This window comes from Hyperolius riggenbachi, chromosome 5 (genome assembly GCF_040937935.1).
Source record: "Hyperolius riggenbachi isolate aHypRig1 chromosome 5, aHypRig1.pri, whole genome shotgun sequence".
Classification (NCBI taxonomy): Eukaryota; Metazoa; Chordata; class Amphibia; order Anura; family Hyperoliidae; genus Hyperolius; species Hyperolius riggenbachi.
In genome coordinates, this window is record NC_090650.1 from 25394244 (window position 1) to 25417761 (window position 23518).

General features: G+C 46.9%; 1 protein-coding gene across 2 annotated transcripts in view; it reads right to left on the minus strand.

Annotated features, from left to right (window-relative positions):
- Positions 1-23518, minus strand: part of LOC137518028 (NAC-alpha domain-containing protein 1-like) — a 64330-nt gene that overhangs the window by 22040 nt on the left and 18772 nt on the right. The window contains exons 2-5 of one of the 2 annotated variants that reach the window (XM_068235203.1): positions 13519-18414; positions 9543-9809; positions 7275-7363; positions 5909-5992 (exon numbers count right to left, since the gene is read on the minus strand). In XM_068235203.1, the coding sequence (XP_068091304.1) occupies positions 5909-5992; positions 7275-7363; positions 9543-9809; positions 13519-18414 (5336 nt within the window). Of the gene's footprint in view, positions 1-5908; positions 5993-7274; positions 7364-9542; positions 9813-13518; positions 18415-23518 lie in introns of both variants that reach the window. The other variant, XM_068235202.1, reaches the window with a different exon arrangement.

A 23518-nucleotide genomic window follows, 5' to 3' on the forward strand; every position in this document is an offset into this window, starting at 1 on the left:
ACCGCTCTGCCTACACTTCTCCCCTCTGCAAAGCCCTACACTGCCCCCCTATCAGCTTCAGGATCAGTTTTAAGGTTTTGTGCCTTACCTACAAATCTGTGCACAAGACCTGCCCAACCTACATTTCTGAGCTCGTCAACAGATATATACCTGTCCGCCCCCTGCGGTCCACCAATGATCTCCGCCTGACCTCCCCACGCATTTCTCATTCCCATGCACGCTTACAAGACTTCTCAAGAGCTGCCCCCACCCTATGGAACTCCCTTCCACTCCTCCTCAGACTCGCTCCTTCCTTCAACACCTTCAGGCAAGCTCTCAAAACACATTTCTTTAAAATGGCCTACCACATATCTACCACACTCTAACTCTCTCAGTCAAACACCTTTTCCACAGTCCTACCTTATGTCTTCCCCCCCCCCCCCCTCACCCTATAGATTGTAAGCCTTAGCAGGGCCTCCCCCTCCCTTAGTGTGTCCTTCCTAATTTTACTACCCCAGTAATGACACCCTTCTCATGGACTAACTCAGACTTGTTTTGCCGGGTCTCTGTAAAACCCATTTTTTACCCTAGTACATAGCAAGGAAATGAACAGCGCTACTTAAAAACAGGCAAGTGCCTACCTGCAAAAGAGTGCAAGCCCCACTTGTGGGATATAATACACACCGAGCATACACATGACCTGTCTACCACTGGAGGATGTTGGTTTCCTGTAACAGCTTGCATGCAACCTATTAAGTACTCGTCCCTCCCACTGCGAAGAAGTCAATCCTCCATGGGAGGGGCCTAACACTAACTAAATCCTAATGTCTTGCCATCAATTCAATTGATATATTTCTTAATTTCAAATGTTAAAATGAAGAAATATTAAATGATTATTGAAAGAAGCAGTGTGGTTTGAATGACAAACCTACATACTGTATGTTGATTCTGAACACTCTGCAAAATGCATGGTGAGGGGTGTGGTAGGGGCGTGGTTAAAGATGTGGCAGGGGCGTGTCTTAAGGTGTCCCTCTTTCTTATCTCAAAAAGTTGGGAGGTATAATGCTAAGTTTTGCGATATTTTACTACTGAATTCCGATAGTAAGATATCAGTAATATTTTACTATGGCTAAACCTACTGTCACACTAACCCCCCCCCCCCTCCCGTGGTTCCTAACCCTCCCTGGTGGTGCCTAACCCTAAGGGCCTGTTATTATTACAGATTGGATGCAGAATGGATGCAAAAAAACTGACTCCAATGAAAGCCTATGGGCCTGGTTCCACTAAATGCGATTTTTCTGATGCAGATTTCCCCATAGGCATTGATTGGAGTCAGTTTTTATGCATCCATTCTGCATCCAATTTGCGTGTAGTGGAAACAGGCCCCCCCTTGGTGGCGCCTAACCCTAAACCTTTCTTCCACCCTCTACCGGAAAGCCGAAATGTGTGGCAAACAAGGAAAATTTCGGCACCTGCATGCTCTGTGCCCACCACTATTTGCATTTCTGCAAGGCCCATTCCATTTCCTGGGATTCTATCGATATTTGAAATCATTGCCCAAAATTTGAGCCAAAAAATGGGGGGCTGCGGCGCGCTCAGCACCGAAAAATGGGAATGGCCATGACATTGTATGGGCGGAGCTAGCATAATGATGTAACAGTGAGGAATTAGAAAACAGTGTTTATGCCATGGAGGATTCGCATCATGGGTGTGCAGAAACTGTGTGATGCTATTTAATAGTATACCGTAACCCCAAAGCAGCAAACATAGCCATCTATGACCATTAAATAATAAATGCAGCAACAGTTACCCCAGACACCAGAAAATAAACGCAATGTGGGCAACATGACAGCACAAAATAAAAGCAATGGGCAACATGTCAGCACAAAATAAATGCAATGTGAGAAACATGTCAGCACAAAATAAACGCAATGTGAGCAACATGTCAGCACAAAATAAACGCAATGTGAGAAACATGTCAGCACAAAATAAACGCAATGTGACAAACATGTCAGCACAAAATAAACGCAATGCGAGAAACATGTCATTACAAAATAAACGCAATGCAAGAAACATGTCAGCACAAAATAAACGCAATGTGAGAAACATGTCAGCACAAAATAAACGCAATGTGAGAAACATGTCAGCACAAAATAAACGCAATGTGAGAACCATGTCAGCACAAAATAACGCAATGTGAGAAACATGTCAGCACAAAATAAACGCAATGTGAGAAACATGTCAGCACAAAATAAACGCAATTTGGGCAGCATTTCACCTGGAAAAAAAAGCATTTACTCACCTAACAGAAGTCTCCTCTCGCTCCTGGCCAGCCTCTGGCACGCTGCTCCCGGGACCATCTTGCTCCTCCTGCAGTCTCCCGCGCTGACAGGCAGAGCAGGGCTACGGCAAGATGGCGCCCGAAGCCATGTACTGGAGACAAATTGTCTCCAGTACAGGGCTTCGGCAGCAATCTTCCCGTAACCCTGCTCTGCCTGCCGGAGACTATGCAGGCTGGAGCGGGGCTGCGGGCAATGAACTGGCGCAGCGTCTATAGACGGCGCAGCCAGTTCATACAGATATGGTGGCCAGAGTCCCGAGGCCGGGACGGCCCGCTGCTAAAAGCGGGACGTTTCCCAGGACCTCATGCAGCCTGGGACAGCTCCCCCCGAAGGCGGGACCTGTCCCGGGTAAAGCGAGACGTATGGTCACTGTACTATAGAAGAACCACAGCCTCCTGCATGCCCCCATAAAGGTATCACAACGCCAAGCATTGCACCACAGCACCCAGGCCAGTATGCCCACACAGAGGCACCACAGCACCCAACATAACAGCTCCCAGTATGCCCGCCATTGAAACACCACATCTGACTCTGCCTGGGGGGACATTTGGGGCTCACAAGAATAGATCCGGGGCACGTGCCACTGATCTTTGGGGCTAGCATTGCCCTTGACCTTCTCGTGGGACAGTACAATATAGATCCATACATAACATACACTTAACAAGATAGCACACAGCTCATTTCAGCAATGTAAACACACATAAAAAAATACTGTAGCTATCTTATACTACTATCTGGGGGAAACACTTGGCACCCTAATGTTGATAACTGTGGGCACTATCGCTAACTAATGCTACTATCTGGGGGGAGTACATTTGGTATCGGCGCAGGGTGAGCCGAATGAAGGCACCGCCCACAAATTTGGGGCGGTGCTAAATACTATTTGCCCTCCGAGTCATAGCAACTTAGAGGGAGATGTAATTCGAGGTCCGGCAATCGCCGAATCCCCCAATTACCCGAGCACGGGTGCTATAGCCGCGCCAGGCGTCAGTGCTACTGGCAGGTGCCAAAAAAGCCCTGCCTCGTCTGGGGGTACCCATGGCTATGGGGGAGAATACTGACAGACTCGCTATAAACATCAGCCGCCTGCCAGCTGGACAGTGAACTGGTAAGGTAGACAGTTGCTTTTCATGTAGGATTCAAGCCTTTCATCAGGGTTCAAATCCTGGCTCAAGCTACAACAGTAAGGAGTCTTTGGGCAAGGCTGCCTAATGATCTTGATCACCTTTAGAGTGTGCCCTAGTGGCTGCAGCCCTGAAGCGCTTTGAGTCCGCCAGGAGAAAAGCGCAATATAATTATTTTTTCTAATCTTGGGGCACATGGCTACTTATCTCGGGGAGCTTAGAAGCAAAAAACAATCCATTTCCTGCCAACCACGAGGGCTAGGCAGATCCCTAAAAATGGAAATACATATTACAAATCTGTGGTGTGATTTTTGCCAGGAACTGATGAGAACTTTTGAGCTCCTGTATCTCTATTTAAAGAGACACTGAAGCGAAAAAAAATGATGATTATGATTTGTATGTGTAGTACAGCTAAGAAAAAAACCATTAAGATCAGATACATCAGTCTAATTGTTTCCAGTACAGGAAGAGTTGAGAAACTCCAGTTGTTTTCTCTATGCAAACAAGCCATTAAGCTCTCCGACTAACTTAGTCGTGGAGAGGGCTGTTATCTAACTTTTATAATCTCAACTGTAATTGAACAGTTTTCTTTTTATCTGCTAGAGGAGAGGTCATTAGTTCACAGACTGCTCTGAAAGAATCATTTTGAATGCTGAGTGTTGTGTAATCTGCACATATTATAGAATGATGCAATGTTAGAAAAAACACTATATACCTGAAAATAAAAATATGAGAATATTTTCTTTGCTGCTAATCTTCTAGTAATTATTCATAGTACACAACCAATTCATTATATCATATATTTTTTTCCGCTTCAGTGTCTCTTTAAGGATTAGCTGATGGCCCAGCATTGGCCAGATATGTATTTGGCTGGTGTTGGCTCCGCCCCCACACAATTACTCAATGACCTAGTTTGTGAGCTTTGCGGTCTTTGGCATCAATAATTAGCATTGAAATGAAACAAATCTGATTGGCTGTTGATGGCTCTGCCCCCTTTTCTGAATTTGAACCCCAGTGACCCAATGACCAACTGTAGCTGTGCAAGAATGGCAGCAATTACAGTGCAAGAATGGCAGTAATTAAATATTCCCCTTGAAAATCAATAGGTGAGTTTTGATTGGCTTTTGTAGGCCCCACCTACTTTTCTGAATACTATTCCTAGTCTCTCAGTGACCAATTGTGCAAAGTTTGAGAACCCTGCCATTAACAGTGTAAGAATGGCCTGCTGTTTACATTTTCCCAGTGAGATTTGTATTTGTCTCCGCCCACTTTTTGGTTATGGGAATAAAAATTATCCTATATGTTATTTCAGGTAATGTACTATGTGTGTGCCAAATGTCATTCAAATCCGTTCAGCCATTGTTGCGTGATTGAGTAACAAACATCCAATGTTTTGCATTTATAATATTAGTGAGATTATGTTCAATTATTGGGGGAGGGGCAGGTCCAAATTCCACATCAGGGCCCATAGGTCTGTACCCACACCGCAGTCATTCCTCATTCATGTGCAGATTAGAGATGCGAAGTTCGGATCTTTTCAATGATCCGGATGATTCGAATCGGATCATTGAAAAGATCCGGATCTTTGATCCGAATCTCGGATCATTTAACAAGGGAAGCATTCGGGGGGTGAAATGACTAGCAGGACAGGAGAAGGAGAGGGGGGTGGACACACATAGATGGACAGAGGGCAGGGAGTGGACAGAGGAGGGACGAGCAGAGAGCAAAAATGTTTGTTTGCACACAATACCCACATGCTGCAATCATATGCTTTACATGTATTTCACCTATATGTTCATCTGTATACTCCCAACTCCCATTCCCCAAAGCATTCCCAGAAGTGAAGTGCAGCTGTTTAGAGCAGTGCATGAGGATCATATTGCACAGCAATCACAATGCCTGCCCTGTACTAGCCCAGCATGCTGCCTGTAACGTTACTGAGCTGTGCCAAAAGTTTCCAATGTGTTCACTGTGCACAACTACGGAACAGACAGCCTATAATGAGCAGCACATTTCAGCCAGTATGTGTGCTCTACACATATCTGGCAGTGGCACCGATGTCCCCTCTCTCTGATCTACCTGTCCCTGCAAGCCTGGCTCCCCTTCAATAGAGCGATCCATCTCTGCTCTGCTTCCAGCCCGCTGCCCGCTGAGAGGGGGGCGTGTCGCTCCTGGCCCCGCCCCCTGTGCGATCCGAATCACTCATTTTGATGATTCAGATGATTCGACTCACAAAATAGATTCGGATCAAAGATCCGAATCGTTCATGATCCGGACAACACTACTGCAGATACCATTCCAGTCACAGCTTGTATTTTGTACTTCAGTTGTTCCATTTCTCCCCTGCGATCACCCCCTCACCCAATCACATTCAAGACTTCTCAGGCACTTCTCCTCTTCTCCGGGTAACCTTTCTGTTACTCTCCAAGCACTGAAATTTCAGGTATGATCTGACTCACTCACCTTCCTGGCTTTCTTCTCGCTGCGGCTCTGCTTGGCTTTGCTGATGCACTCCTCCCCAGCGCCCACGCAGTGCGACAACTGGTTCTGGCAAAACACAAAAACATACTAAGATATCTGCCAGCCTGAGCCACAGAGTCTTCCGCTACTAGGGGAATGGCATTACATAGGAAACCACAGAAAATGTTATTTTAGGCAAGGGTTAGACACTCTCCCAGGTTTTTATTGCTGTCAGTGTCCTGACTGTTCTAGAGATATAAAGATTTATCAATGGCTAAGATTGGTAGAGGTACCTGGAGGGATAAAATAACAAGAAGAATGCAAGCAAAATGAGTAACTTACCATCTGCTGATGAAACCTCAAAGACGCCTGAAGTGGCTGCCATATGTATTTCCTTTTTAAAGGACACCCGAAGCGAAAATAAACGAATGAAATAAACGATTGTATCTATCTTCCTTCTCCTAAAAATGACTTTTTAAGATATTCCACAGTTTTATTTTATGTTTAAATCTACTTTTTACATTTTTAACTGTTTTATTGTTTTTGCTCAATGACACATTCATTGAATTATGCCAGAGCTAAAATATATGGGCTATTGTACCTTTTTATCTCTTTCCTGCTCTCAGAAGCCATTTTCTGCTAGGAAAGTGTTTTATAGTTGGAATTTCTTATCAGTCAGGGTCACACTGTAGTCACTTCCTGTCTGAGTCAGGACTGAGTCAGCCACTTACATACCTGACATTTAACTCTTTCTGGCACAGAAAGAAAAAAAGGAATGCAGCCTAGTTATTAGTGTGCTAGGTACTGTACATACCCATGTCTATCTCATCATGTCACATGTCACCTCGGGTATCCTTTAACAATGCCTGGCATACATACAAAAAAGACGTATGGAAATTTGGACGCACAGTAATCCCGCTAACAAATGGGCCAATTGAAATAGCCAGGAAAAACATTTGATTGGCCTGATTCTAGGCTGCATAAAATGTGACTGTAACAAGAGTTCCTAGCATCTTACTGACTCTCTCTACCTGTGACAAGTTGGGGACATTTGGGTGGTACCGCGGTAGTTGAACTGCCAGCTTATAGAAGATAGCCCCATTTGGGTCACCAATTTACTTTTGAGATTTGCTGACTGGAGATGGCAATGCTCAAGAGCACTCATAAAGAAGCATGTGATCAGTTGTACCAGCTGATAGATTTGTAAGCTTCTGATTTGCCGGTCATGATCATGTGCTAAACCAGGAAGTCATCACAGCAAATCAGAACTTTACAAGTCAGCTGATCAGGCTGAGCACATGCTTCTCTGTGAGTTGTCCTAAGCATTGCCATCCCTACTGCTGACCCCCATAAGCTCTCCAGCCTGTACCTGGGCAGAGGATGTCCGGGGCTCACTCATGTCCGCCTCTTCCAGCTCCGGGAGAGATTCATCATTGCTTTCTGGGTCATTGCAGGAGTCTGTGGAAAAGAGAGAAGAAATAATGGCATGAAATCAGTGCTGGATCTCAGTGTCACCTCTACAGCAGAGCAGGATCATCCACCAGGCAACCTAGGCAAGTGCTTGAGGCCTAGTGGGTGTCAAGGGGCCCACCAGCCACCTTCTCTGACCTCTCTCCGATTTAACTTACCAATAGGATCACAAGGGGGCGCCACATCTACTACCTTGCCTAAGGCCCCATGACTTTGTAATCCATCTCTGCTCTACAGGTACAATTTATAACAAATTCAAACCGATTCAACACTATGAGAAAACAGTCTATCCGAAAAGCTGCTCTACGTGTTACAATGAAACTAATTTATTGAAAGGTCGTACCCCAGATGACTGTAGACAAGACATTAAGAATCCAAAAACATTAATAAGGTGATGTAATTAAGAAATCGATATATACATACGGTAATTGCCACCGTACATAAGAAAGTACAAAGAGGAACTGTAGTGAAAACATAATTAATAATTTTTTTTTCTTTTTCTTCCCACTTTTCACAGATAATAAATTATTTAGTCAGTGTTTGTCCATTGTAAAAACTTCCCTCTCCCCGATTTGGAAGCATCTTTTGTCTAGCCAGGTGCAGCTCTGTGGAATGTTTATTTCTGAGGATTCCAAAGCCAGTGACAATAACGCCTGGTCTCCCAAAATGCTCTGAGAAGAGAATTCTGCATGGCTAAAAAGCCTAGACTAAGCATCAGTGGGAGGAGGGGGGGGGGTGGGTTTCAGACCAATAGGGGCGTGCCATCAGACATCTTGGGGCCCTTCACACATCATCAGGCCGGGAGTGCTCTAGGGAGCGCTCTGCGCAGGCTCACTACATAGTTGTGCGCCTGCTCATAGCGCTCCCTCCCGGCCACGTGAACAAGGATACGCTATGCTGGGCAGCACATGCACAGTAAGCTGCGACCTCCCTGACCCGGAAGTAAGTTGGGGGGTCACTACTAACAGAGGGGGACATTGGAGAACGGGGGGAGTGGTGGGCATGAGGAGAACCCACTAATCATAGAAGTAGTAGGAGAGAAAGCACAGGGGGTCCGGGAGCCCGATCTGGTGCAATACGTTAATCGGTATGGGGATATTAGGTAAGTACAAAAAGTTTATACTCACAAGAGTGGGTTGCTGATTGAGGCAACCACTCGTACTCACTTGTGGGGAAGTACCGTCCCCACTCGGCCTTTTATCCTTGGTCGCAGCTCCAGAAAAACAATCTATCTATCGGAGATTCTCCGATGTGGATCTTCCCCTCAGACTAGGGGTTAAAGTAACTTTAGGAAAAAAGTAGGAGGCGCCCGAATACTCGGCAGCTTCTGAGTAGAGGCACTGTTACTGACCTGAGGAAGCGGTTTTTACCGTGAAACGCGTTGTCTTGTGCAAAATAAACAGAATTTCTAAAGTCAAAAAAATCCCGTTTGTATACTTCCCGAAAAGGGACACCTAGAAGGTAGGATCACACCATATTCTTTTTGAATGTTATACCTACCATATAGAGTGATTATACTGTTGCATTCCACCGGGCGCCTCCTACTTTTTTCCTAAACCCACTAATCATGCCTGCTTCCCCTGTTTTTCATTTTATTTTCCACTAAGGTATCCACTAAGGGAAGGCTCCGGGCCCCTCACTCTATTGTTAGTTGCCCCCCCTTGATGGCGGCCCTACCAAAGTAGAACAATATATACAGCATAGCTCCCAACTGTCCCTCTTGTGGAGGGACAGTCCCTAGGCTCTTTAGGAACTAAATTCCTCTAACCCTCTTTCTCGCTCATTTGTCCCTCTTTCAGGATTGATGTACAGATCTGTGTAAATATATGTATTTTATCTCCTGAAAAATGTGTTTAATTGACTCTAAACTTTATTCCCATCCTTTAAATTGATATATTTCTCACAGTATATTCAAATGTTAATATGAAGGAAAATGAACCAGGATAGAAAGGACCAGCGTGGTTTGAATTATAAAACAACACATTTTTCTTAATCTTTATGGTATGTGTGACCAGGGGTGTGATTAGGGGTGTGACAGGGGTGTGGCTTAAGTGTCCCTCTTTCTATTCTCAAAAAGTTGGGACGTATGTATACAGTAACTCCTGTGCAGCCATTAATATGTTTCTCTGAAAGTAGGGGAGCGGGGGTCTAGGGCCCCCGCCGTTACCTTTGTGGCTCAGCATGTCACAGCCGTGCTGCCTCAGTAGCGGTTTGGTGATGCTGAGCAGGCTCATGGCCGACGTGTCCCTCAGAAGGGGCATCTCTTGACTCTGGGGAGTCAGCTCGCTGTCGCTGGAGGAGCTGGGCTCCGATGGGGGGCAGGTGAGCTGGATCTTCTTTGCTGTCTTCTCCTGGGGCAGGAAGGAGCGGGGGCAGCGGCTGGCAGTGGCGCTCTCTGTGCTTTGGGCGGGGCTGCTACAGACGATCTCATCAGCTGCTGCAAAAAACACAAAAGATCATTTACTATACAACCAAGCTCTACCAGATAGAATTCAGGGCTGGTTCACACGGGTGGCTTGCGGTGGCTCGTTTAACTGATGTTAAACGATTTTCTGCTATCGGGCAGAAATTGCTTGGCATCGGCTCGCATCAGTTCCCTTCATTTTATCGTCGTGTTTTGAGCCCCTAAAAAGCAGCCAATACCAGGGGCGTTGCTAGCCCCAAAGATCAGTGGCACGTGCCCCGGATCTATTCTGGGGTGCCCCAGATGTCCCCCAGGCAGAGTCAGCTGTGGTGTCTCTATCTGGGCATACTGGGTGCTGTGGTGGTAAAGAAAACTTCCATACTTTTGAATGAAATGGCGACACAAGGGGGAGGGAGCAAAGGCATGCAGGAGGAGGAAGGTGGGGGGTAGCTGAGACACAGGAGACATGGGCCACACAGGAGGACACAGGATGACACGTGGGGGAGACGTGGGCCACACAGGAGAACATATGGGGGAGACATGGGCCACACGTGAGATCACAGGAGGACACATTGGGAAGACATGGGCCACACAGGAGGACACATTGGGAAGACATGGGCCACACAGGAGGACACATTGGGAAGACATGGGCCACACAGGAGGACACATTGGGAAGACATGGGCCACACAGAAGGGCACATTGGGGAGACATGGGCCACACAGGAGGACACATTGGGAAGACATGGGCCACACAGGAGGACACATTGGGAAGACACGGGCCACACAGGAGGACACATTGGGGAGACATGGGCCGCACAGGAGGACACATTGGGGAGACATGGGCCGCACAGGAGGACACATTGGGAAGACATGGGCCACACAGGAGGACACATTGGGAAGACACGGGCCACACAGGAGGACACATTGGGGAGACATGGACAACACAGGAGGACACATTGGGGAGACATGGACAACACAGGAGGACACATTGGGGAGACATGGGCAACACAGGAGGACACATTGGGAAGACATGGGCCACACAGGAGGACACATTGGGAAGACATGGGCCACACAGGAGGACACATTGGGAAGACATGGGCCACACAGGAGGACACATTAGGGAGACGGGCCACACAGGAGGACACATTGGGGAGACATGGGCCGCACAGGAGGACACATTGGGAAGACATGGGCCACAAAGGAGGACACATGGGGAGACATGGGCCACACAGGAGGACACATTGGGAAGACATGGGCCACACAGGAGGAAACATTAGGAAGACATGCGCCACACAGGAGGACACATTGGGGAGACATGGGCCGCACAGGAGGACACATTGGGAAGACATGGGCCACAAAGGAGGACACATGGGGAGACATGGGCCACACAGGAGGACACATTGGGAAGACATGGGCCACACAGGAGGAAACATTAGGAAGACATGCGCCACACAGGAGGACACATTGGGGAGACATGGGCCGCACAGGAGGACACATTGGGAAGACATGGGCCACACAGGAGGAAACATTAGGAAGACATGCGCCACACAGGAGGACACATTGGGGAGACATGGGCCGCACAGGAGGACACATTGGGAAGACATGGGCCACAAAGGAGGACACATGGGGAGACATGGGCCACACAGGAGGACACATTGGGAAGACATGGGCCACACAGGAGGAAACATTAGGAAGACATGCGCCACACAGGAGGACACATTGGGGAGACATGGGCCGCACAGGAGGACACATTGGGAAGACATGGGCCACAAAGGAGGACACATGGGGAGACATGGGCCACACAGGAGGACACATTGGGAAGACATGGGCCACACAGGAGGAAACATTAGGAAGACATGCGCCACACAGGGGGGGATATGGGGCACACAGGAGGACACCATTTGTAGGGAGTAGAGATGGCCCGAACCTCCGATTTTCGGTTCGCAAACCAGGTTCGTGAATTTCCGCCACAGCCTAAAATATTCCTATTCACAAGATCACAACATTTGGCATACCAATAGGTGGCTTGCCATTTTGATTGGCCAATGATTAGCCATTTTAGCATCAGGCTTAAAGCCTGGTACACACATTCAATTTTGGTTGGCAAATCACTGGCTAATTTTACCACCTCCGTGTAGTATGTAGGTCCACAGATATTGAATACTATGAGCACGTTGTGTAGGTAAACCCTCATACTACATGGTGGTGGTAAAATTGATCAGTGATTGACCAATCATAATTGAAAGTGTGTACCAGGCTTAAAGGATACCAGAGCCTAAAAGAGTAGAAGAAACGGGGGGAGCAAGCATGTTCAGGGAGCTCTCCTGATGCCCATATCCCCCCCACCTTTCTTCTCTGTCCCCCTCCTTTGCCAGTTAAATGCCCCCGGCAGCTTCTTCGGGTTCATCCAGGTCAGTCATTAGTGCGCAGGCGCTGGCTTGGCTGCGCGCATCCTACATTGTGCAGCTAATAGCACTCAGCGCATGACGTAGTCATGATGTCATGGGCATGCGCAGAGCGCTCCCGAACGCAAAATGTGGGAAGTGAGCAGTCGGGCCAGCGCCTGCGCACTAATGGCCGTCGCGGCCAACACCGAAAAGGCCGCCGGGGGGCATTTAGCTGGCAAAGGAGGGGGACGGAGGAGAATGGGGGGAGTGATGAGGTCCAGACAGCTCCCCCCATACATGCCTGCTCCCCCCCATACATGCCTGCTCCCCACTTTTCTCCTCTTTTCAGCTCTGGTATTCTTTCAGGCAGAACAGGGACAAGGTCCTCCAGCACCCAAGGCTGAGACACCAAAGTGCGCCCCTCTATCCCTCCCACCCCAGCTGTCACACACTGATTGCTATTAGACTAAGAGGGTCATAGGGCCCACAACCTCCCCAACACCTTAATCTCTAGTTATTTGGCTTGCAGTCACTACTATGTATCCCCTTTTTCTTATTTCTTTCTGCTTCATGCACAATTAGGAATGACAGCTGAATGAATTGTGCGCCCCCTCCTACACTGCGCCCTGAGGCTGGAGCCTCTCCAGCCTATGCCTCGGCCCGGCCCTGCTTTCAGGCTAGGTGCACACTTAGAAGAAACGCTAGCATTGCGGAAAACGCTGTGTTTTTGACGCTTATGGAAGTGTATGTGCTGCAGGAAAAAAAGCAAATGCGTTTTCAATGCGTGCGTTTTCAAAAACGCTGGTTTTGTTGCATGATATGCAAAAACCTGTCAGAAACGCACATAATGAAGGTCAATAGAAACGCAATGGTGTGTTTTCCATGCATTTTTGTAAAAAATAATTGTTTTGTGATGTATTTCCAGTTCCTGTTGTCTTTCTATTAACTTGCATAAAACGCAATTCAAAAAAACGCATACAAAGCGCAGCAAAAATACACACAACATAAAATAAAACATGACATAAAAGGTAGCCTTTCATGTCATGTTATGTGTGCACCTACCCTCAGGCTGGGTTCCCCATATAAAAACCGATCCATGTTAAAACTGATCCATCCAAACGGATCACTTTATAAAAGGCATCAGTTTATCTGTCAATGCGACGCATCTGTCAACTGATCCCCCCCACCAATCTTGCAGTCTATTCAGTGTCACATAATGTAGGGTCCGTTCACCTTTATTGGGATCTGGTCTGTTCACTTCCGCTGAACATATCGTTTTTTTTTTTATGGCAGTGTGCACCGGGCCTTAGAGTGAGTGAACAGGAGATAAAACAACCAAGGTTCACACTTACCTGATGACAGCCTTGTGGTAGCCAACATTTCAGAAGCAGGAAGAGGAAGGACCACATTTCGGCCTTGAGTATGTCCGCCTGTCACGGGGCAGAGGGGATTCGCAGGAGGCACTTTACTAACAGTGGAGCTGGGCTTTATTGTGTCCAGACAATGTTCAGCGGGGAAATGCGTAGCTTCAGTAGGCAGAGCTTCATGCAGATAAAACTGGTGCTCGTTGTCCAGTTCTGACAGGCTGACCTCCCCAATCACCTGTCTGTGGAGCTCATCTTCAGGAGACTTGCTGCAAGTCCTCAGATCCTCCTCACTATGTTCATGATTTACACTCCTATCCTGGTCTATCTTATACACCATAGGATGCTGTACCGACTCTGTCTGATCAGTTACGTTCTCAGAGTCATGGCAGATATCGGCTAATGCCCTTTGCTGTGCATTAAGGTTCCGTTGGGTCTGATCATCTTTTTCAGAATTACTTTCCACCCTCTTAAAGTTGAGAAGATTTGGCATTTCTTCAGAAGGTTCAGGCCTATCTGTACTTCTTTCAACTCTCTGCTTTTCCTCCTTAGTACAAATATACTGTTCTGAAGACTCGCCCATTTCTACATCAGTTATCTTGTCTCTGGATGAAGCAGATTCTAAACTCTTCTTCTTTGTCTTGCAACCATCAACAGCCTCAAATGCTGAGGACATCGGAACAATTATCTTTGAAGGGCTACACCGAATACTTTGTTCCCGGGCATCCACCATACCAAAGGAACCTTGCAGTATCCTTCTCATCTCCTCAATATCACTGGACATATCCGCTACAGCCAGTGTTGGATTAGAAGCTACATCAGAAAAGGCACTATCACACTGTGGATGGTCCTCTTGTTTAGTGATGGTGGAAGATGTAGGATCTGTAACCATCATCAATGGTTCTTCTGATATTTCAATTGTTGTTTCCTTTGATATGTTTACACTAGTTGTTTTAGACAAAGAACCACCACCATCATCATTTAAGATGTTCAAGTCTTTTTCTACAGTATGTAGTTTGTCTGATTTTTTGCACTGTTGAAGACTTTGTGATGCATGGACGTCTAAAGTATCTACACGTTCTTTGGCATCTATATAAGTAGTGTTTTTCACAGGTTTATTATTTTCAAGCATATTCTTTTCTCCTGACTGTTCAGGAACACTTAATTGAGGAAAAGAAATATGATCAGGAGATATCGGACCTTGGATGGACTGTCTATTATGTAAATTATCTGCATAATTTTCATTTTTACCGATTTGATTGTTATTCCTCAAAAGTGCAATGTCCAAATTAGGTGCTAACGGAGTAAAATTGGTCACCGTGGTTTCTCTCTCCAACTTAGAAAAATGTTCAGTTACTAAGTTGTCCTGTAACTTTGTGTCTAAGGTGTTGTTCTGATGTAGTTCAGATGTTTCACAGTGGAGAGGAGACTTCAGGTCTGGTGGTTCTTTACATGACGGGTGCTCCGAAAGCTCTTCTGCTTCAAGAATTCTGGAACATTCACCCTCTACGGGAATTGTTTGCTGAGTGTGATTTTTTTGAAGGACTGTCGTGTTTGCATCACTGAGCTCTGTAGTAGACCTGAGCAGAATATCTTGTTCTACAAAATAGGGGCATTTCTCAAAGGTGTCTTCAATGTCACTGACTAAATGGTCTCTGCCACTTGGTTCTGTGGGCATGCTATATGAAGGTGATTTAGATGATTCTGTTGCTTGATCTTGAGGCCTATCCAACTGAGAAGTCACAGGGTGAGGGTGTGTTAGTGAAGAGGTGTTGTCCAGCACTGTGCTTTTGCTTTTTACTTCAGTCATGTCTTCATCTGGCACCTCTTGCACATCCCGTCTCCTTTGTTCAGGCTGGTTGGCCATTGTAGAAAGGCCTTCAGTCTCTGTGAACATTTTTTCAGCTGAGCCAAGAGAATCCTCTTGAACCAGCAATGTTTCTGGTGCTTTGTCATCAATTGCTCCTCTCTGTGGAAACTGATTGTTATGGAGGTCACAGGTACCAAGTGAAGTTCTATTAGCCTCACAAATTGCTTCCCCAATGCTTTTATTAGGCTCTAAGTGTAAAGTTTCAGCATCTAATTCAGATTGCGCCTCATTTTTAGAGTCTGTAATGTAAGATGACTGCTCTGAAATGATATGAGTAACTTCTTCTTGCTGCCTATAAATCTGAGCAAGGAGACCTGAACGGTCCAGAGGCATTACATCTTCTGGCTCTTCCCCAGAGTCATAGCATTGAAACACACACTCTTCTTCAGGCATGGTCTCCACTGGGGCATCCCTTGGGAGCCCTTGTTGTGGAACATGCTCAGCCATCACACGTTCTTCTACTCCCACAGTTTTTAAGTCATTGTTGCATTGTTCTGAGGCACCAGGTTCCAACATAAAATCTGTACGTGTTGCATCTTCTATGGGTGACTGAGGTTTTTTGGCATTTTCTTCATACTCTTCCAGTTTAGCAGCAAAATAACTTCCATCTTCAACCAACCTCAGTGCCATGGATGTTTGTCTTCCACTTTCATCTCGCCCCCTGCCATCGCCGTGCATGCTTTGTGGAGTGGTGTTTAGAGGTGGAAGGGAGTCTAGCTCTTCATCAGTGTCAAAACATGCAATTAAACATTCACCTGCATTCCCAATCCCTGCCTTAAGCACCAAGTCCATTTCTGACGATGAGGTGGACTGTTGCTCCACCGGGCTGTCAGACCAGGTTCTGATAGCCCCATGGCTCTCTTCTAGCCTCTGTGTTGCATCCGGACTTCTGAATTGTGGTTCGGCTTCTGAGGTTATAACTAAAGTGCTTCTCATGGGTTCTTGAGGTGCATTGCTGGTGCTCGAGTCTTCAAGTTCACTAGAACTATCTTGTATGGAACAAGTCTCCTTAGAGTCGGGAATTGAAAAATTTTGTGCCAGCTGGGACGGGGAAACGCTATCACCATGTGTGTCAACAACATTTAATTCTTCTTCATTTACAGACGGAACATCATTCAAGCTCGGGGCTACTTCTACAGTTTTCTCTACGCTTCCTCCTGCATCTCCTCCATTTATGTCAAGGGCAGCAAAAACAGCACACTCCTCATCAGTCTCTGACATGTCTGAGGATGTCTCCATCTCACTTTCACATCCAGAATTGGACGAATCACGTTGGGTTCCAGCAGCAGGTGCTTCAGCAGCAGGAGACGCGGATTCAGGTGCTACAGCATACTGCTCTGTGCTGTATCTCTTCTCGTCTTCTTCCCCATCATATGATGCTGAATCCGAGGACTCTGATGTATCATCCTGATAGGCAAATGACTCGTCAACTCCTTCGTTGATAGAAGTCTCAGACAAGGAATGGAGATAGGAAGCAGAAGTGCTGCTGCTGTCATCGTTGTCATCTTCCGCTTCGTCTTCTCCAAAGACCACCTCACTCTCAGCTGACTCTCCTTGAGGAAACAATGTGATCTCCATGGATTCTGCTTCAAAAATCAAACTACCTCGGAATGGAAGCATAAAAGCAGGAATCATGTGATCATTTTCCATACTTGGCAAGCTAGCTCTCGACAGTTCTGCAGACACAACCTCGGGGCTTGCAGGTTGCAGGGCACCATCAATGTCTGAAGAACAGCTTGCCTCCTGTGGTGGCTCTTGCACAAGAGTGGCACCAGCATTAATGTATTCTGAATACAGAGGAATGCTGGTAAAAGATGGCGCAAAGTCTGTCTCCCATTCATCTTCATCATCATCCTCGATGTCAGAGTGTTCATGGTACCCATCCAAGAGCTCCTCATTTTCAGGTGAGAAGTCATCAGGCTCTATATCTCGATCATAAAGCTCTGGAATATCTTCATCTTCTAGCATGTCAGGTGACATGCAGTAGGGGTCCTCAGAGAGACATTCTTCTTGAGCCATCAAATTGTCCGGGTAAGGGACGGGAGATTCAATTGCATCAGTCTCACCCATCAGGTTAGGAGAATATGAAGGTGAACCACTAGAAGTGGCTGAGGAAGCCCAGCTGCCACCTTCTGCGGTGATGTAGGATCCTGATGGAGATGTAGGGGGAGAAGACATGTTGTCATTTTCCATGTCAATCTGGTCATCATTTAAGGAGTTCTTGGAGTACGGATGATGTTTATATTGGGAGTAGATGTTTTTAATGGGCGTGGAAGGAGCGGTGGTGTATGGGTCTGAATCTACGTTACAGGCAGGGTTTATCTGTAATGGCTGAATATCGTTCTCCGTTGAGCTGCTGGGTGACTCTTTGGTGGGTTTGAGAAATGAAGGCACATCAGCTACCGATTCACCCTGAGAAAATAAGCCATCTTCCAGAACGTACTCTTGGCGTGTCTCTTTAAAATCAAAGTGCAAATCGTCAGAAGACTCGGACACAATGGCTTCATGGTCAGTTTCCTGCCGTGGATTCTCCTCCAACATTTCAGATTTAGGGTGACAGAAGTGCATTGAAGCTTCGTCCAAAGTGTCCCCAGGATCTGGTTCATACTCAGAAATGATGTTATGCCCCCTGCTGGCAGATCCTTGTTCCTCAGCACTACAAGATGTCTCTTCACCCATTACAATTCTCTTATCGAGTGTGTCTGTACTTGGTGCCTGAGCAGGACAGTGTTGTGTGGCCTCTTCAGAGTCCTGCTCCTGAATTCCCAGAGACTCATTTGGTGCCTCTGCAGCCAGATGGAGATGTCCAGTGGAGCCCCCCGGTGGCATTTCACAGCTTGCTCCCTCTGGCTGAGGCCTGTCTCCTTCTTTGGCCTGAAGATATGGAGACACGAGGACTTTGTGGCCAACACATACTGGACTCACTATCGGAGATTCCTCTAATGGGCTCAAACTTTTGGGGCTTGCAGAACTGCTGCATGGGGTTGATGCTATGGAGGCGACTGGTGATAAGCCTAAAAGAGAGAAGGAAAGAAAAGAAAGGTTAACATCATTGTTTTACAAATACAATAAACTCAACATGACTTGAATTTGGAATAAAGTGCATTTTATTCAAGTAAACATTCAGAATCACAGGTGGTCTATCACTGCCTCTGTCATTTAGCTGATTGCTGCCTGCCCTTAATCACATGTAGCCTAATATTTTGGGGTCAGATTAGAATTTCTGTAAAGCTTTTATTGCTATCTGTGTCCCTGTATTATGAACTTCCATACTGTGTCACCACCAACAACTTGGTGGGGTTGATATGCTTAAAGAACAACTGTTACTGTAGATACACACCTAAGAGGAAGGAAGGCTCTAGATCTTAGATCAGTGCTGTCCAACTTCATGGGCTGGGGGCGTGGCTGGCACCATATTTTTTGGCTGGAGAGGGCAGAGCTTCAATGTCCCCTCCTTGAGGGGCAGAGCCAAGTACAAACAAGAGGTGGGCCTGCCAGAGGAGGAGGACTGACACAAAAAATAGTATGGCCAAGCGAGTACAGCCCCGAGGCCACATCAGGGCCCATGGACCGCCAGTTGGACAGCACTGCCTTAGAATCTTCCGATTCCTCTCTTGGTTCCACTCAGAGCCGGGACATGGCCTCGATTCATCAAGACTTATCGAATTAGTTAACGACAGTTCGGTAAAATACCGAATTCGTTAAGTTGATTTCAAGATTCATCAAATTTATCTACAGCTGTTAGCGAGCATTCTGTAATAATTCGGTAATCATTCGGTAGTGTTGCGTTAAAACAGAAGAAAGTGCAATTCATGAAAATGAAAGTGGGTGTGGTTTAGCGTTACATTTAGGATTAGTTATCTCCTTCACTGCTCTGTCGTTATTCCTGTCACATCATTGCTGACAGAGAAGATGGAGCCATTTGAAGTGGTTATGTATCAGCTGAGAGTGATTCAAAGGTGCAGAAGGGCAAGAATAAGGTCTAGAAACATATCAATTTGCAAGAGAATGGATTTATTTGCTATACCAGGACATGTGTATTTCTCTTGAATCATCTTGTAAGAGAACACAGGCAGTGCCACGGATAACTAATTTGCTAGCTGCACTACATTTTTTCAGAAAAGGCTCCTATCAAGCCGTAGCTGGCGAAATTGTGGGATTGTCCCAAACCACTTGCAGAATCCTGGTCCAGGTGTTAAGCCCTATTCAGAATGTTGCTACGTGGTGTTCAAAGGACTGCCTTTTACCCACAATTCCATGGGAATCTTATGGCCTTGTGTTAAATTACTGCTGTAAAATGGAAATATCGACACGTTACCGAATCGTTACCACATTGTTATCGATATTTTACTGAAGTCACACCGAATGCGGAAAAACCTTGAGGAATACAACTAGAAATCAATAAACTTCGAATTCAGTAATTTAACAAACTGGAAAAAGTTATCTCAAATACAATCATGAATCGAGGCCATGGTCCTCCAGCACCCAAGGCTGAGACAAGTGCGCCATCCAGGCCTCCGCCAGCCATCACACACTGATTGCTAGTACACTAATGCTGGGAGTACACGGCTCGTTTTTGAGCCATTTAGATGGCTCGATAGATCATTTCTGACATATCCGATCTCCCGTTCGATTGTTTCGCCGCTCGATTCTTGATAGAAGTGAAAACCTAGCGGAAGCTAAGAGAATCGAGTGGGAAATCAATCAGAGGGGAGAATCGAGCAGCAAAAACGAGCCGGGTATGCCCACCAGCATAAGAGGCGCCCCAGGGCTCCCAACACCTTAATCTCTACTTATCTGGCTTGCAGTCACTGCCATGTATCCCCTTTTCTTATTTCTCTCTACTTTAAACACAATAGGGGAATGATAGCTGAGTGAGTTGTGCGCCCTCTCCTACACTGCGCCCTGAGGCTGGAGCCTCTGTCGCCTCTGCCTCAGCCCCGCCCTGCACCCCCTCCTACACTGCGCCCTGAGGCTGGAGCCTCTCTCCCCTCCAGTGGCGTAGCTAAGGAGCTGTGGGCCCCGATGCAAGTTTTACAATGGGGCCCCCCCAAGCACTATATACATAACAATTGATACGGAACACCAAAACCTCCCAATGGCAACTACAGTGTCAGAGGTGCAAGAAGGGGATGGGGAGCTGTTTGTTAATGATCCCTACTATTCAAAGTATCTACAGACGTGATTCTTATGAGCACAGGAGGAATAGAGAGCTAATACTGTAATTGAGGGAGGGCCCTTCGGGGCCCCTTTGGCCCAAGGGCCCCGATGCGGTGGCTACCTCTGCACCCCCTATTGCTACGCCCCTGCTCCCCTCTGCCTCAGCCCCGCCCTGCACCCCCTCCTACACTGCGCCCTGAGGCTGGAGCCTCTGTCGCCTCTGCCTCAGCCCCGCCCTGCACCCCCTCCTACACTGCGCCCTGAGGCTGGAGCCTTTCTCGCCTCTGCCTCGGCCCTCTGCTAGGCCCTTGTTCCATCCTCCGACTTTAAAGTCGAAGAGGCCTTCGGGACTCCTTGGTAGGCTTTGGAAGTACTTCAATCTCTGTGTACTTTTAAAGACAAGCAGCTCCGTACTGCGGATTTGCGTGTGTGAACAGTAAGGCAATAAGGGACCCAAGCCTTCCCTCCTCCCGAGTACCTAACTTTTTTTTTGTTTTAGAAGATTACAATTGTCCTTTAAGCTGGAAACCAAGGGAGTGAAAAAGCAATCAAGAAAATCTGGACTTGAACATTTCTCAGAATGACCTACTTTTAAGGTGGCCAAAGGTTGCAAACCTTGCCAGGATCATATCGGAATTGCAGAAAGGTTAGTTGCATTTATGTGACTGGAATCCTATGCAGCAGAGAGCCCCCCTTTTTATGAAATAAATGTGGACTGTTCTGGGTTTATTAGGGCTTTACTAACCCAGAATGACCATGGTCAATTTTCAACAAATTATGTTGGTTACAAAGTTAAGAAAAGGTGGGGGGAAAGGTTGCGCGTCCCTAAACACATGCTGCAATTGAATGGTTAATCGCACAGGCATACACCACCTCTGCTAGACTGAAAAATGCATGCCCTGCATCCTAGACAAGTGTTAACATTTATTAAACTAGGAGGAACTTTAGCTTCCAATATGGTTTGCATGCAAAGTATATTATACTAGACACTTGCGCCACAGTGAGGCAAGCCTCTGGGCAAGTTTGCCTCACCGTGGCGCAAGTGTCTAGTATAATATACTTTGCATGCAAACCATATTGGAAGCTAAAGTTCCTCCTAGTTTAATAAATGTTAGCACTTGTCGTTTTTATCTACATGGGGAAACACATTCAATGAAAACTGTGACGTCACAGGATGCCAAGAAGACCAGATGGGATCCCGGTACGCAGTGGAGAGACAATGGTAAGAGTTACAGCCCGCTCCGCTGCCCATTTTACTCTGTGGGGGAAGGGGACACTGGGGGCACATTAGGAGGGAGGGAGAAGCTTAATGGCGGCGGCCATCCATGCCGCATACCGTATCCCGGGCTGGTGCCTCGATCGTTTCCCCCCCCTTCTCTCTGCCCACCCACGGCCACGCTCACCCTGCTTCCCACCCACTGGCACCCTCACGCGCCTCCCCTTTAGTTAATTAATTAACTAACATTAATTAATAATTATTTAAACAAAAAACTCTGGTGGGCGTGGCTAGGGGGTGTGGCCAGGGGTGTGGCCTAAGTGTCCCGATTTCCAGCTTTCAAATGTTGGGAGGTATGCTGATGGCTGCTGAGGTGTGAAGGCGAGCTGGCTACCTATACTGAAAGGGGGTGGGAAAAGGAGGGATTAACCATTTCTCGACCGCATCACGCCAATGGGTGTGGCCGCGGCGGCAGCCCCAGGACCAGCTAACGCCGATTGGCGTAAAGTCCCGGGGCTTGCATCTGCAGGAGATCACGCGCAGGCTGCGCGCGCATCTCCTGCTTTGTGCGCTGAGCTCCGCCTTTAGTCTCTGAGCGGCAATCGCCACTCGGGAGATTGTAACGGCGGAACCGCCGCTTGATTGTATTGTACAGCGCTGCGATCTGCAGCAGCGCTGTACTGGGGACAGCCGTGTGACACGGCTGTCCCCCTGGGGGAAAAAAAGAGCGATTGGCTCTCATAGGCTGAAGCCGTTATTGGCTACCTGGGGGGTGGGAGGGACAGAGGGAAAAAAAATATGTAAAAAAATACGAACATTTCATAAAAAAAAAAAAATAACATAACGATATATATATATATATATATATATATATATATATATATATATATATATATATATATATATATATATAGATAGATAGATAGATAGATAGATAGATAGATAGATAGATAGATAGATAGATAGATAGATAGATAGATAGATAGATAGATAGATAGATAGATAAAAAACACTGCAGGGGCAATCAGACCCCACCAACAGAGAGCTCTGTTGGTGGGGACAAAAGGGGGGGGGGGGGAATCACTTGTGTGCTGTGTTTTGCGGTCCTGCAGCTTGGCCTTAAAGCTGCAGTGACCCATTTAACACAAAATCGCCTGGTCGTTAGGGGGTTTAACACTGAGGTCCTCAAGAGGTTAAGGGAGTCATCTGGTTACCTATACTGGGGAAGGGGTCATCAGGCTAACTATACTAGAGGGGAGGGGTCATCTGGCTACCTATACTGGGGGAAGGGGGGAGGGGTCATCAGGCTAACTATACTAGAGGGGAGGGGTCATCTGGCTACCTATACTGAAGGGGGGGCAGCTGGTGACAGTGGCCTTGGCCGGTAAAGAATACAAATCCGGCCATGCTTCCCATTAACCTCTGCACCAGAGGAGCTTACACTCTAATGGCCTCACCACAGTCACACACAGGGCTTGATTCACGGGTGTGCTAAACAGTTAGCACGTGAAGTGCCGTTCGCGGACCTTTGCGCACGCAAAGTGCCGCGATTCGTGCGATCGCAAAGTTTTGCGCGCGCAATTTGCCGCGGAAAAAACGATATCATTTCACGTGAAAATTCGCGATCGCACGCAATGCGAAAATTCACGCGAAAACGGCCGTGCTAACAGTTAGCACTCTTTTGTGAATCAAGCCCACAGTCTTGAAATGGTAGGTTATTTTAGTTTGAGCAGTCTGGAATT